Below are 16,113 nucleotides of genomic sequence, written 5' to 3'. Positions count from 1 at the left end.
ATATATATATATATATACACACACACACACACACAGACATACAGTAACAGTTCAGTAAATTGATTAGGGTGATTCTGGTACTCTGTTTTGCAATCACATTATGTGTGTAGTTACAGCCATCTGTGTGTGAAGGCGGTTACTGACAAGCTCCTCATCTGTGAGCTGTGCTTTGGTCTGGTTGTCAGGGGGAAGTAATTTGCCAAGATGGTGCCCTGTGGTGATCCCGTAGGCATTGGACTTCTGCTCCTCCTTCACCTCTGGCTGGAGCAAGAACCCCTTTTCAAAGCTGAGGCCAAACCATTCACAAGGGGCAAAAGTCAGACACTTTTCAGCCAGCAGTCCTTTGAGACGCTCACGCCACTGTTTTAGCATTGCAGTTCGCACTTCAGCAGGACAGTGAGCTGGACTCCAGAAAATCTGAGGAGCAAGGACCTGAAATCCACAGAAGTGCAGAGTGCCATTCTGAAAAACAAACAAAAACAAAACAAAAACAAAAGGCACAAATGTGAAGTGAAGCACAAACGGTGGTGTGCATAGCACAGTGGATGCCCAGGGTGAGCGCATGGTAATGATGCCCCTAAAAATATTTAGCTGATTTTTGTGTTTGACCTGCATCTGTGTTGCCCAACCTTTATTGAGGCAACGCATTATTTTAAATGAGATTTTTTTTTTTTTCACAATAAACAAATTAAACAAAGACACCCCTAAGGATGTCTCACTAAACAATGTGGTGCTATGCTACCCTCGTTCAAAATCACCAGATTAACTAAATGGCCTGTAAAGAGCACATTTTCTCTGTTGATACTTGAGTAGTTTTAACAGCAGATAATCCTCACCTGAAGAGGCCACAGTGTGACGTTAATGTCTCCATTGATGCCATCGGGGCGAAACATTGATTCTATTGCTCCAGTTGTAAAGGATAACATCGCTTTCTTATCCTTGGGGGAAACATTAAATCACATATATTAGCAGATGTGTTGAAGGCAAGGACCTGATCTCTCAGGCACTCACATATATAAACAAATGAGTATCGAACTTATCTTCATTTTAAACATGAACAAGTGGAGTCTACTGATCTGCTGATATATTAAATTTACAGACTGATGTGAAAGCACTATATAAATAAAGATGTATAGTATTTTATTGCGGAATAATAATGATAATAATAATATTAATAAATAATAATAATAATAATGATAAAGAAACATACAAAAAATTATACACTGTACTGTATTTCAGGTACTGTGCTTTGCAATACCAAATAATCTGTGTTTTAGTTTTCATTGTATTTATTCAGGTGGCGTGGTGGATGACTGATTATCACATCCGCCTCACAGTTTAACGGTCATTGGTTCAAATCCGAGTTCTGGCCTTCCTGTGTGCCGTTTCCATGTTCTCCCTATGCCTGCGTAGGTTTTCTCTGGGTACTCCAGCTTCCTCCCACATTCCAAAAACATGCATGGTATGTTAATTAAAGACCCAAAATTGTCTCTAAGTGTGAATGTGAATATAATGACGTTTGTCTATATGTGACTTATGATTGGCTGATGACCAATCCAGGGTGCACCTTGCACCTCACCCAAAGTCAGCTGAGATAGATTCCAGCACATGACTCTTATGAGGATAAGCGGTACAGAAAATGGATGGATGGATGGATTTATTCATTGTACTGTACTATTCATGCATTTTCTAAAAGAGAAGTACAACACCTGATTCATTCATCGATCCATCCAGCCATTCATCCATCCATCCATCCATCTTCTGATCCACTCATCCTCACAAGGGTTGCGGGCGTGCTGCAGCCTTTCCCAGCTGTCTTCAGGCAGTAGGTGGGGGACACCCTGAACTGGTTGCCAGCCAATCGCAGGGCACACATAGACAAACAATCATTTGTGCTCACAATCACACCTAGGGACAATTTGGAGTATTCCATCAACCTGCTATGCATGTGTTTTGGAATGTGGGAGGAAACCGGAGTACCTGGAGAAAACCCACGCAGGTATGGGGAGAACATGCAAACTCCACACAGCAAGGCCAGAGCCAGAATCGAACCCTGCACCTCTGCAAGTGTGGCCGACGCGCTAACGAGTCGATCACCGTGCCACCCACACCTGATTCATTTTAATGTCATTATCACAGTTCTACGTATAGTACTGCAGCAGCTCCTCTGAGACGGACCTTGAAAATACCGTTGTTGTACATCTTTTCCAGGGAGAAAGCAAAGCCCTGAGTCAGCACTCGGTCCATCCATCCCTTCATGATGGCAGGTACACTGAACCAGTATAAAGGAAACTGCAGAACGACATTATAATATTTATTTTTTATTGAATTAGTTCCCTTGCCTTTTCAGTCATGCTCAAAGAGGATTTTTTTTCCTTTTCCAAATTCAAAACAGTTGCCAGGTGCTTTTGTCAAAATACCCCAATATCAATAGAATACAGCACATTTACCGCACCCTCCATCATCATTGGCACGCCTGGTGAAAATGCTTTCTTAAGCATCAAATAAATTCTTTTTTTCCCGAAATAATATAGAACCATTTCGATATACAGTAATGCAGTAATGCCTTAATATTCAGTGATATGTTGACTGAAGGCCCGAGGTCCACATGTTCATGGTACCAACTCCAATTCCAAGATATTTCATGTTCAAACGGATGGATTTTATTGTTCTCTTGCAAAAAAAAAAAATCTCTCATTTTGAATATGATGCTTGCAACACATTCCAAAAAAGATGGGATGGGACAAGAATAACATTGCGAAAAATGAGGAATGTGAAAAACAAACAAACAAAAAAAACAAATTAAAAAAACCCCACCTGTTTGGAACATTCCACAGGAAAACAGGTTAATGAGGAGCATGTGGGTGACATGAGTGGGTGTTAAAGGAGCATTCAGAAAAGCTTAGTTGTTCACAAGCAAAGATTGGGTGAGGTTCACCACTTTGTGGACAAATGCGAGTGCAAATAGTCCAACCGTTGAAGAACAAGTACTAGCCTGGGATGCCAGCAGTCCAGACCTGTTTCCCACTGAAGATGTGAAGCACAAAATACAACGAAGGATACATTGGGAGGCGCTGGCAACTGAATTGTACATCAATCAAGAATGGGAAAAAATTCCACCTATGAAGCTTCAACAAACAGTGTCCTCAGTTCCTAAATGCTTAATGAGTGTTCTTAAACAGAAGAATGATGTAACACAGTGCTAAACATGCACATGTCACAGATTTTATGGAATGTGTTGCAGGCATCAAATTCAAAATTAGTTTATATTTGCAAAAAAACAAAACGACACAAAATAACATAACATATATCTGTTTAAACTTTAAATATCTTGTCTTTGTTGTGCAGTCAAGTGAATATACTGTAGGTTGAAAAGGATTTGCAAATCATCGTATTCTGTGTTCATTTACATTTTACAAAGTCCGAACTTTTTTGGAATTGTGCTTGTACGTGGATCATATTATTTTCACCTGTTTTCAGTTGGGTGCATGATATACAGACTAACTTTTAAAACCAAGCACTTGAGATTATCTGAGCATTCATCATATTGTGAATGAAACTGCAAAATTGATTGGTAAATCCGCAAAGAAAAACAAACCCACAGTTATCCTGACTGGAAAAAAAACAAAACAGTTCTTACTTGATAATCGTATTTCATACTAACCTTTGATGTAGTTTGTTAGTCATTTCAACATCACAAGTGACTCCTTACCTGGAAGATGATGAGCTCAGCCTCTTTTACTTTACGTTGTTCGGCCATAATGTCTTCACTTAGGCAACCCTCCCTCCAGGCATGCATAGTCTCCTCTCCATACTGGAAAAGCTCTGAGTTCTTCAAATCACCTGCACAGCACCAACATTGTCAGTAGTAAATTGATAAATAAAGTGACCGATTTAATGGCTGCAATACTGTATTTCAATGTGTCTACAGTGCTCTGAAAAAAAGTATTCATACTCTTTCAACTTTTTTCCCATTTTGTGACCTTACCATCAAAAACACAAATATATTTCCATTAGATTTTATGTGATATACCAAAACAAAGTAGCACATAATTGTGAAGCGCAACAAAATTGTCGATTTTTTTTTTGTACTCTGATACCAACAAATACAATCCAATGTAATCAATTGAGTCCCCTTGTGTTATACTGTACATACACTTGTTCTTTGAAGGTATCTCTGGTTTGTTGAAAAAAAGCATCTCAAAGACAAATGAACTCACCAGACAAGTCAGTGATAAAGTTGTGGACAAGCCATTGTAAAAAAAAGGCTAAAAGTGCTTTTTGTCATTGAAGGGACAGCATAAACTATTGGAAGAAGATGCTGTGGTTTGATGAGATCAAAGTTTAATGTTTTTTGGCCTCGAAGCGCTATGTGTGGCGGAAAGCTAACACTACTCTTTGCGTACAATATCCCCACTGTGAAACATGGTTGTGGCAAAATGATGCTGTGTGGGGTTGCTTTTCTTCAGCAGGAACTGGAAGCTGGTGAGAGTTGATGGGAAGATGGGTGGAGCTAAATACAAGGCAATCGTGAAAGAAGAAGAGCTACAATGGAACAGGGATTGTTCCAAGATTCTTTCTCCCCCGGGGCTAAAGGGGGGTTTGATCAATAGGGGGGCTGAGAAAATAAATTCGAAATATACCACACAGATTTATGGTGGGGCTATAGTGGCTATATATATATACTGCGAGGGTGATCTCTTTTTTTGTGTGGTGTCAAACAGTAAAGTAGAATGATACACAATATATCCAGCACGTGGTCGTATATTTGACAATAAAGTTGTACTTGATTTGACTTGACTTGATACTTAAGAGACAGCTCACCAATTATATCACTCTTTGTGGCGCTGGCTTTGAAGTTCATAGCATACAGGTCAGACACGATGACCCGGTAGCCTTGCTTTGAAAGCTCCTTAGTAGCCTCGTCCCGGACTGCTTCGTTGAATGAGCCCAAGCTCTGGTGGGCGTACACGATCAGGACCGTTTTTTGAGCTATGACACACACAAACAGGGTTGAACAGCAACCAATTCTCCAAACCATCCATCTTGAATAGCGCTTTTCCTGTTCAGGGCCAAGTAAGTAAGGGGAGTCTATCCCAGCTGATGAGAGACTTCACCCTGAATGAGAGCTGAACTATTCATCAAATTCAAATTTACATCACGATGTAATAGAATCCAATTTTCAAATTGCAAAGACTGCAGTCAAAAATCAACACATTTGCTTCATTTCGGTCAGTGGGCCCATTATTTTTATTTATGTGTCCACATGTTCAGTGCTTTCGAAGACTAGTCCACATGTTTACGGCCTGAAGTCCATGTCGTTTGGCTATAGTGGCTATATATATATACTGCGAGGGTGATCTCTTTTTTTGTGTGGTGTCAAACAGTAAAGTAGAATGATACACAATATATCCAGCACGTGGTCGTATATTTGACAATAAAGTTGTACTTGATTTGACTTGACTTGATACTCAAGAGACAGCTCACCAATTATATCACTCTTTGTGGCGCTGGCTTTGAAGTTCATAGCATACAGGTCAGACACGATGACCCGGTAGCCTTGCTTTGAAAGCTCCTTAGTAGCCTCGTCCCGGACTGCTTCGTTGAATGAGCCCAAGCTCTGGTGGGCGTACACGATCAGGACCGTTTTTTGAGCTATGACACACACAAACAGGGTTGAACAGCAACCAATTCTCCAAACCATCCATCTTGAATAGCGCTTTTCCTGTTCAGGGCCAAGTAAGTAAGGGGAGTCTATCCCAGCTGATGAGAGACTTCACCCTGAATGAGAGCTGAACTATTCATCAAATTCAAATTTACATCACGATGTAATAGAATCCAAATTTCAAATTGCAAAGACTGCAGTCAAAAATCAACACATTTGCTTCATTTCAGTCGGTGGGCCTATTATTTTTATTTTTGTGTCCACATGTTCAGTGCTTTCGAAGACTAGTCCACATGTTTACGGCCTGAAGTCCATGTCGTTTCTTCAAATTTGAAGTGATAAAGGCACACATTTGTTTGCATTAATGTTGTAACCCAATTCATGACAAACGGACTCAAGTTCATGCCACAGTTGTTTGGTAAAACTTTGTGGAGTTGTTGTAGGGATCACTTACAAGACTGCAAGTGAACGTGTTTCGTAACTCAAATTGAAGTAAATAAACTCGTCTTTCATAATAATTCCCAGTTCATTTGACATACCTTACCAAAAAACTGACCTTGGTAAAACTTTGTGGAGTTGTTGTAGGGATCACTTATAAGACTGCAAGTGAACGTGTTTCGTCACTCAAATTGAAGTATATAAACTCGTCTTTCATAATAATTCCCAGTTCGACATACCTCACCAAAAAACTGACCTAGAAGACTAAAACATTTGTGTAAAATAAATCTGATCTTGTTTATTGTAATATAATCCGCCAGACCTTAAATGCCGGTCCCTGAAAATATTGTCTGACTTAAACCGGTCCGTGGGCCAAAAAAGGTTGGGGACCCCTGGTATAGAGTACATTTGAGACAAACAAGGAATTACCCTCATATTTACACAGGAACTGAAAAATGAACTTCTGCTGCCTGCACAGATGAGAGAACCACTAGCTCATCACGGACCTATCACAAGCGGTGAACTGGAATATCAAACGGGAAAACTACACTTCTTTAAGATCTCCAGTTGAATGGAGTGACATGGAAATTATTTCAAGAGCTACAGGAAATGTTGCACGTCTTTGGAGCTCTTACCACATCATTTGATGCAAACGGCACACCTTTTCTTTACACACAGTATCATAATTGTCAAATTTGATTGACAAAGTTAACACTGAGGCGGCCCAGTGGTCGACTGATTAGCATGCCGGCCTCACAGTGCAGAGGTGCAGGGTTCGATTCCGGCTACGGCCTTCCTGTGTGGAGTTTAAATGTTCTCCCCGTGCCTGCATGGGTTTTCTCCGGGTACTCCGGTTTCCTCCCACATTCCAAAAACATGCACCCTAGGTTAATGCGCTACTCTAAATTGTCCCTCAGTGTGAGTGTGAGCGCAAATGGTTGTTCGTGTTTGTGTGCCCAGTGATTGGCTGGCGACCAGTTCAGGGTGTCCCCCGCCTACGACCCAAAGACTGCTGGGATAGGCTCCAGCATGCCCTGCGACACTTGTGAGGATAAGCGGATCAGGAAATGGATGGATGGAAAATCAACATTGGTGCTCAAGGACAGTATCAATGTAATCATATGTTCAATCAAGTTAACATTTGCAGAACTGCACCATACAGAGTTTTTTTTTTTTTTTTTGTAATCAATATTTTGGCGAATATACATGAAATGGCAAAGTTGAATGAACAATTCTTTGGATGATACATCACATTTCTGAGCTACTGTAAACAACAATCACGATAATAAATGCTTACTCGGAAATGTTGCTCTCTCAACTTAGCTGTAGATTTATAAAAGCGAGGTTTGAAATCCAGGTCCAGAAAGTAAAAACTCTGCCACAGTGTGGCTTTAGCCACAGGTGCTTCTCCTCAAGCAACCGGGGAGCTTTTTTACCTGCCGGTAGTCGACGAATTTGAGGCTAAAAGCCAAACCGTGGAAGGGTTTTTACATTCCGAATCCAGATTTGACACGTCTGTGTACAAATAAAACAAAGTCGGCTAAGCGCCATTTCCAAGGCCTTAATACTTTCAGTTTGTTTTGTCTCATTGGCATCAGATTGGAGAAACAACATTCCTTTGTGGATGCAACACATGATCTGCAGCTGAATGTCACGTTGCTCAAGATCAGCACCAAAGTTACAGTTTTGCTTTGTTTTTTAGATGGAATTAAGACAACCACCATGATCTGGGTTATCATATAAAAACATAAGGGTATGTTGTTAAAACATGGCAGTAAAATGTGGTCCTCGTCAAACATTAACAAGAGATAAAACATAAAAGGGTCATTGTAACTGACAAAGCTTCTGCTGATGCTGGGCAGTATCACCACGCCGCAGAAACATGCCAAGTAATTCTCAATTTAAATGTCAAATGTTTCCATTAGACATTATGGAAACCAAAAATGGTGTTATATGACATCAGTTTGATCATTTTAAAAAGATCAAGTTAACGTATTTTAGACTTCAGTGTTTGGAAGAATGAGTTCACACATTGAAATGATTTTGCTCCAAACAAATGTAATGTTGACTTACGTTCAACTTGTTCTGTTTCAAGGACCAGACAGTCCTCTGTAGCTTGCTGCTGTTCATCTTCTAACTTCGCCTCCTCGGGGGCCGCTTCCATGCTGTGTCTGCTGGATCAATTTGCACCGTAGGTCAGCTTCTTGCTGCTTTTATACACACTGTAGCGCTCTTTGCGTGAGACACAGCTTTAGATTGGACGTGAGATGGAGCAAAAGTATCCCAGACTTGCAACTACACACACATGCAAGAAAAAAAAAAAACTGTTGGCACACTGCAAGACCGGTTTCGTTTTTTTTTCTTTCCTAAGGGAGGAGACTAAAGTGTGCGTGCGTGTGCAATTTAGTCAAGCTGTGGAGTCACTGGTGCAGGTGAATAAGATTGGAATTCATTTGGCCTGGAAAAGAATGTATGGGACACTTATAAAGGGATTATCCGACAGACATTCAACAGTCATGTGGCCCAAAACACTTTAATCCGACTTAATTTCACTTTCTTAGAAGTAAAAGTGAATGGTTTGCCAAAGTTGAAGTAATTCAGTCAAGTCCACTTCTATAATGTCACCAGTCATTAGTTTCTGTGTGAAAAGACAGACTAACTGCTTTTCGTTTGGCCATACTGCAGCATTCTACTGTATCAAGTGTTTCCCCTATTGAGCACTTTTAAAATCCATATTTTATATTTCTGAAGATTTTATGCGTTCTGTGCCATACCCAAAGTACAATAAAAAGACCATTTCAATATGGATTTCGGTTTGATTAAAAAAAACAAACAAAAACAAAACAGCGTTCTTGTGTTATTTGGCCAAAGATAAAGCAAATAAAGCATATGGACAACTAAAACAATGAGATAATACAAAAAGGTATTTATACACATTTTTGAAAGCCTTTCTCAATGTTAACACCCACACTTAAAATCCTGATAAACTACAATTGTTCCAACCAACCATTTAAATAATCATTTAAAAGTTGTGGGTTTTTTTGTAAATTAAGTTTCAAGTAATATGGGAAGTTGTGTCAATCATAGTGTAACAAAGGTTACTTTCTTCTCATTTCGGCTGTCTAAAGTGTGTGGGTTGTTTATGAAAGAACAATGATGATCGCCGACTGTCATGACTACTACAAGATGTACTTTTTGTCACAAAACTCTACTGTGTTGGTGTTATTCAGACACCGTTAACCCAAGAGTTCCTGTCAGACTGTCAGACGCTGCCTTGGGTCTCACGGGCTGGAATGTGGCAGGAATGTTACTTGGTCACATCCACCATCTATTGATCAAGCCTTGAATCATTCCGTAACAAAACAATGCTCAGACTGCCCCTCTGAAAGAAATGTATGCAACCCTACAGGGGACAATGACATGATAGTAGTTCATTGTCTATTTTGAAAAAAATCTATAACATACAAAAGAAAATAAAAAAATCATACAGCTTGATGAAATGCCAAGTTATTATAACGGAACAAGATAGAATGTTTCAGAACCTTTACGCATTGAATTGATGCAAAAACTAAGCAACCCCAAACGCACTACTTGTTACAACTGTCTTTGTGGGTCCTTTACGGAACGAGTGTGTTCAAAAACTGTGAGGTTGCGAGGACGCTTCTTATGCACATCCTTGGCCAGGTCACACCAAACTTTTTTAGAGATCCTTCTAATCTGGCAAAGTCATTATTTTATTTTCTTTGGATGTGTTTATTTGGTGGTGGTGTCATGATAAAAGCTGAATTTCCACTTCAATTTAGGCCTCATGCAATTTAATCACCTCATGCTTTTGTCACAAAGCCACAAAAACAAGTACAGTACACTGTTTGGCCTTTTCATAATGGCCAGCATCCAAACCTCCATTCTTGCTCAAGAAAAACCAACCTAGAATAGGCCTTCATTCATACCATCATTTGAAAATTCCTGGGCATCTCATTTCTTCTTTGGCAAGCTATGGTATCAGGATTTATCATTTAGCTCCCATATACAAGTGTCAATGTGTTTTGTCACTTAAGCAACATCTGAATATTTGTAATTTCGACACCACTAGTCAATGCTGAAAAACGTAATGTTATTTGTACTCTGGCTGCCCAGCTTGAAATAAGCGGCTTTGCATCGCAGTTTAGAGTCAAAATTAGCATTTTCCGCCTCATCAAAACAAATTGAGAATCAGATTTTTTTTTCTGAAAATTTAACTGCTGAGACAGTCCCAAAAAAACTTTGCTGTACTCATTGCACACGCGATAAGGTGGAGCAAGACGCGCTCACGCCACATACACGCGGGTAGCCGGAGATCGAGGCAAGCTCAGTGCTACTTATACAGCACCTGTTAGCTGGCAGCAAGCTTTGTCTTACTTGCTAGTGTGGCTGGACATGTTGCGGAGTTGCTAAGTCAGTAATCATTGCCTCAAGGGCAGCAAATAAGTCTCATTCTCGCCAAGGGATGAGTATGATTGTTATGATCCCGTCCTGTCCCTTTTGCTTTCTTTTTCCAGTCTCCAGTTCACTCATGAGCCGCACCTATCTATAATCATGCCTCGTTACCAGCTGCCTTGAAAGAGTCTGTCATGTCGACAACTGGCTGTCGGATTATTCGCCTAGCTCACGACTCTGTCTCCATCCATCCATCCGTCCATCCATTTTCTGATCCGCTTTATCCTCACAAGGGTCGCGGAGGGTGCTGGAGCCTATCCTAGCCGTCTTCGGGCAGTAGGCGGGGGACACCCTGAACCGGGGGCCAGCAAATCACAGGGCACGCAGAGACGAACAATCATCCGCGCTCACACTCACACATAGGGATAATTTTGAGTGTTCAATCAGCCTGCCATGCATGTTTTTGGAATGTGGGAGGAAACCGCCTACTGCCTGAAGACAGCTGGGATAGGCTCCAGCACCCCCCACGACCCTCGTGAGGATAAGTGGATTGGAAAATGAATGAATGAATAAATAAAAAGTGTTCAACTGTAAAAATCTCCAGGTTGTTAAAGGTGAAACACGTCATTACGCCTGACGCTGCCGTTTTGGAAAAAACAATTTTATCATTTAATCGTGAAGTATTGATTCTTATATTTAGCTTTGAATTGCCATCATAATGAATTCAACTTATTCGATTTAAGTTTTCAACACATGTCAATGTTGAGACGTATTTTCAGGCTGCACCTCTGAGGGACAAGCTGGAGCAACCGAGCATTGACCAGCATGATTGGATTTTGGACGACATCACAGACTGACCACGCTGGGTGAGGCCATGGATCTGTGTCTCAGACATCACATGGTGGTCTGCAGTATGGGAACCGGTCGTGGCATGACCATTTATAGTCATCTATTTTTCTTGTGGTTTTCATATGTTGCAGCTTCGAGACAAAAAAGAGCTACAGTGTTGTCTTTTAAGTGTATACTTCTAAAACTCCCAAACGAATACAAGCCCGTATCGCATCCAAAACGTGCCTTCTCTCCTAATTTGGCTCCAGGTGCATTCAAAGACCGACTCAGAAAAAGGTAAATTAATGATACCTTCAATGGTGCTAAGAAAGAAATGCACCAAAACAGAAAAAAAAGCAAGCAAATTACAAAATAAATTCTATAGGGGTGTTGGTGAACACATCACAAAGGAGTAATTCTTTTAACATCAACATAGACACAATTCTGAACCAGTCCAGTCTTCTACACATAGTCTGGTGACGTTTTTTTTGTTTATGAAGTGTTATGAAAACAGTAGATTGATATCTAGTATGCCCCTACCCGCTGGAGCTGTTTGCCAATGTCACGTACAATAGTTTTTATGCCTTCTATATGACTCTTACTGTCTGTCATCAATGGTTCATGTTTTCTTTGGTCTGCCAATTCAACATCTGTTACAGTCATTTATCTTGTGTTCAGGGCATTCCAAATGGCTGCATTGGGTAGGTCCAATACAGGTCTTGCAACAGCACATTCCCACCTCTGTCTAAAAACACCTTGAATGGATAATAAGAGCAGAACATTGGACTCTTCTGAAGTGGCCTTCTTTGAGCCCTGATCTAAATGCCATTGAATATCCGTTCCGTCAAACCCGGGTCAAATTGAACAGTTTGTTCATGAAGAGTGGACCCAAATAACTGCTCACTGGTGCAAAAGTTTCAAAAATGACAAAAATCAGTTGATTGCAGGGCGGCACTTCACAGTGCTGCCCTGGTTACACACAGTGCAGCGGTGCAGGGTTTGATTCCGGCTTCGGCCTTCCTGTGTGGAGTTTGCATGTTCTCCCCCGTGCCTGCGTGGATTTTCTCCCCCCCGCGACCCTCGTGAGGATAAGTGGATTGGAAAATGAATGAATGAATAAATAAAAAGTGTTCAACTGTAAAAAACTCCAGGTTGTTAAAGATGAAACACGTCATTACGCCTGACGCTACTGTTTTGGAAAAAACAGTTTAATCATTTAATAGTGAAGTATTAATTCTTATATTTAGCTTTGAATTGCCGTCATAATGAATTAAACTTATTCGATTTAAGTTTTCAACACATGCCAATGTTGAGACGTATTTTCAGGCTGCACCTCTGAGGGACAAGCTGGAGCAACCGAGCATTGACCAGCATGATTGGATTTTGGACGACATCACAGACTGACCACGCTGGGTGAGGCCATGGATCTGTGTCTCAGACATCACATGGTGGTCTGCAGTATGGGAACCGGTCGTGGCATGACCATTTATAGTCATCTATTTTTCTTGTGGTTTTCATATGTTGCAGCTTCGAGACAAAAAAGAGCTACAGTGTTGTCTTTTAAGTGTATACTTCTAAAACTCCCAAACGAATACAAGCCCGTATCGCATCCAAAACGTGCCTTCTCTCCTAATTTGGCTCCAGGTGCATTCAAAGACCGACTCAGAAAAAGGTAAATTAATGATACCTTCAATGGTGCTAAGAAAGAAATGCACCAAAACAGAAAAAAAAGCAAGCAAATTACAAAATAAATTCTATAGGGGTGTTGGTGAACACATCACAAAGGAGTAATTCTTTTAACATCAACATAGACACAATTCTGAACCAGTCCAGTCTTCTACACATAGTCTGGTGACGTTTTTTTTGTTTATGAAGTGTTATGAAAACAGTAGATTGATATCTAGTATGCCCCTACCCGCTGGAGCTGTTTGCCAATGTCACGTACAATAGTTTTTATGCCTTCTATATGACTCTTACTGTCTGTCATCAATGGTTCATGTTTTCTTTGGTCTGCCAATTCAACATCTGTTACAGTCATTTATCTTGTGTTCAGGGCATTCCAAATGGCTGCATTGGGTAGGTCCAATACAGGTCTTGCAACAGCACATTCCCACCTCTGTCTAAAAACACCTTGAATGGATAATAAGAGCAGAACATTGGACTCTTCTGAAGTGGCCTTCTTTGAGCCCTGATCTAAATGCCATTGAATATCCGTTCCGTCAAACCCGGGTCAAATTGAACAGTTTGTTCATGAAGAGTGGACCCAAATAACTGCTCACTGGTGCAAAAGTTTCAAAAATGACAAAAATCAGTTGATTGCAGGGCGGCACTCCACAGTGCTGCCCTGGTTACACACAGTGCAGCGGTGCAGGGTTTGATTCCGGCTTCGGCCTTCCTGTGTGGAGTTTGCATGTTCTCCCCCGTGCCTGCGTGGATTTTCTCCGGGTACTCCGGTTTCCTCCCACATTCCAAAACACATGCATGGGAGGTGAATGGAACGCACTAAATTGTCCCTAGGTGTGAGTGTGAGCACGAATGGTTGTTGGTCTATGTGTGCCCTGCGATTGGCTGGCAACCAGTTCAGGGTATCCCTCGCCGACTGTCTGAAAACAGCTGGGATAGGCTCCAGCAAGCCCGCGACCCCCGTGAGGATATGAGCGGATTAGAAAATGGATGGATGGATTTGATTGCAGTAATTGCTTCAGAAGTTGTGCAAGAAAATATTCAGTTAGTATGACTATTTTTGTCCAGTCTTTTTCATGAGTTTGTTTTAAATTCCGTTCATAATTATTTATCATTCTGTTGAACCACAATTCAAAAGCAATGTCAGATTATTATTGGTGCATTTCCATTCACATTATTATTTTCTTTCATGAACTGAGGCATACCCACAATTTTGTCCATGAGTGTATTGATTCGTAGTCTGCTGTTCACATTCATACACAGTTTTATCTGACACACACACACACACACACACACACACACACACACACACACACACAACACACACATATGAACACATGCACACACAGCCCCTCTCCAACTGCGGTTTTAATGTCTGCATTCCATGGCAAGTTTTATGCATGTCACATGAATAACATGACTTAATGTTGAGCACTAACCCAACGGCTAGGCTATGCAATAACAAATCACAGCGAGGACTGGAACAAACGATTATTTTGCTTGTCACCAAAAGTCATTGCAAATAGTCGACTAATTGTATCATGTAAAGTGCAGCAAGCAGCTGCTCTTATATCGCTGTTATTATCCTACAGCCTGTATTCTTTAATGTATGTACAGATGAATAGCAAAGTCAATTAAAATGACAGTAAATTCAATTTTGATTCCATTTTACAGCTTGTGCCAGTATTTGTGACACTTTTATAAATGACGGTGCAACTTAAATTGAAGGCAATACTATGGCCTTAACATTTTTATGTATAAATGGTTACTGCATTTGAAAATGGAAACACACTTGCACTCTGAATGCTGCGAGAGTAACCAACCAATTTGGTGCCGCAAGCATAAATGCTTGGTGTTGCCCCCCCCCCCCGCGCCATCCCCCAACTCCTGCACCGCCCCTGACAGAAATGAACATCTGAGTATTTGTCAGTTTTGCTTTACAAGTATTTTACGAAAGAACTTGTCAATATTAATGTTTCAAAAACTTTCACAAAAATAAAAGATAAATAATAATAACCAAGTCTTTGTAAAACACTACAAATGGCACCAAATACTCAAATAAATAATTTAAAAATAATAATAATAAATGCCACTACAATTAACAGTGAAACATAGTTTTGAACCATGGTACAAACATTTTCTAAATTAATTATGTTATTATGTAGGCCTATATTTAAAACACAGGTCCACTAAACTTTCAGTATTCTACCTTTATAGACAAGGACTGATAGGGCACCAAATAAATATTCTGGGCATAATGTGAAAACTGAATATAAAAAGGAGAAATCTAAACAGCTTTAAGATCCAATTTTTTTCCTCCAAATTACAGTTTCATCAAAAGATGTCGCTGTTGGCACATGAACCTCTCAAAAATGTCGGCATAATCGTTGCATATGAAAGAACTTGGTTTCGTAACATTCCATTTCATTTTCAGAGCGTAATCAATGTGCAGGTCACAACTTTTCCACAACAATGTTTTGGGTTGTTTTTGGCAAGCTTATATTACGCAATGAAAGAGAGGGGGGGAGGCACTAAAAGTAGACAGACGAAAGGTCTTTTTTTGCGTACATAAGACGACGTTATTTTTGTATTCCATATATTTGTCAACATACATTACAAATCTTTATTATCAATATTATATACTATTATTATAATTCCTATTATGATTTTTTTACGAGCTTGAGCCTAGGCTGTTGGTGCTCTCTATGTGCAGTACGTGATCAGCGTTTGCCGAGCGCGGTGCCTGAAAGTACCGTATCTAAAAATAGAAAAATATTTGTAAACATATTTCACCCTTCTCAGGTTGCAATTTTTTTTTACTAGTATATAACATTTTAAAGCATTTACTTTGTGTGTGTGTGAGAGAGAGAGGGAGAGAAAAGGGGAGAGAGATAAGACACCGCCTGACCACTCTGTAAAACTAAAAATTCATTCTGTTACGTTCCGAACGAAGCGAGGACGTCACGCTTCGTTTGAAGCTAAATAATGTTTTCGGATCCCAAAATAGCAGACCCCAACAAGAACTCCGTACAAAAAATAATGTTTATTACAAAAATTGCACCGTAAGAAAGAGGAAACAGAAA

At 40.2% G+C, this 16,113-nt stretch overlaps 1 protein-coding gene and 2 long non-coding RNA genes across 4 annotated transcripts; 1 reads left to right on the top strand and 2 right to left on the bottom strand.

Moving 5' to 3' along the window:
• Positions 1–44: 44 nt before the first annotated feature.
• nqo1 (NAD(P)H dehydrogenase, quinone 1) lies at positions 45–8,829 on the bottom strand. Of its 2 annotated transcripts, XM_019867348.1 has the most exons (6): positions 8,177–8,829; positions 5,488–5,655; positions 3,713–3,843; positions 2,179–2,292; positions 837–938; positions 45–462 (listed from the first exon to the last, which is right to left on the bottom strand). In XM_019867348.1, the coding sequence occupies exons 1-6, from the start codon at positions 8,265–8,267 to the stop codon at positions 94–96; spliced, it is 975 nt and encodes a 324-aa protein (XP_019722907.1). In that variant the 5' UTR covers positions 8,268–8,829; the 3' UTR covers positions 45–93. The 2 variants fall into 2 exon arrangements, with proteins under 2 accessions (XP_019722907.1, XP_019722908.1); XM_019867349.1 differs by lacking the exons at positions 5,488–5,655; positions 8,177–8,829 and adding an exon at positions 4,825–5,230.
• On the top strand, positions 3,978–4,258 carry LOC109514345 (uncharacterized). Its single transcript, XR_002167974.1, has 2 exons — positions 3,978–4,073; positions 4,132–4,258. It is a non-coding gene; the product is annotated as an uncharacterized LOC109514345 (long non-coding RNA).
• LOC109514344 (uncharacterized) lies at positions 6,133–6,416 on the bottom strand. The gene is made up of 2 exons (XR_002167973.1): positions 6,360–6,416; positions 6,133–6,221 (listed from the first exon to the last, which is right to left on the bottom strand). It is a non-coding gene; the product is annotated as an uncharacterized LOC109514344 (long non-coding RNA).
• Positions 8,830–16,113: the final 7,284 nt, after the last annotated feature.

This window comes from Hippocampus comes, unplaced genomic scaffold, assembly GCF_001891065.2.
Source record: "Hippocampus comes isolate QL1 unplaced genomic scaffold, H_comes_QL1_v1.1 scaffold2, whole genome shotgun sequence".
NCBI lineage: Eukaryota > Metazoa > Chordata > Actinopteri > Syngnathiformes > Syngnathidae > Hippocampus > Hippocampus comes.
Note: the sequence above shows the minus strand (reverse complement) of the source record. Positions and strands in the feature narration are given on the sequence as shown.

Bases quoted from the DNA above. Each gene is read 5' to 3' on its own strand.
- nqo1 (XM_019867348.1), bottom strand. From the start codon at position 8,267: ATGGAAGCGGCCCCCGAGGAGGCGAAGTTAGAAGATGAACAGCAGCAA. The intron at 5,656-8,176 runs GTAAGTCAACAT...TGTGTGTCATAG, and splicing joins TGAAACAGAACAAGTTGAAC to CTCAAAAAACGGTCCTGATC. The intron at 939-2,178 runs GTCCGTCTCAGA...GTTTCCCCCAAG, and splicing joins ACAACAACGGTATTTTCAAG to GATAAGAAAGCGATGTTATC.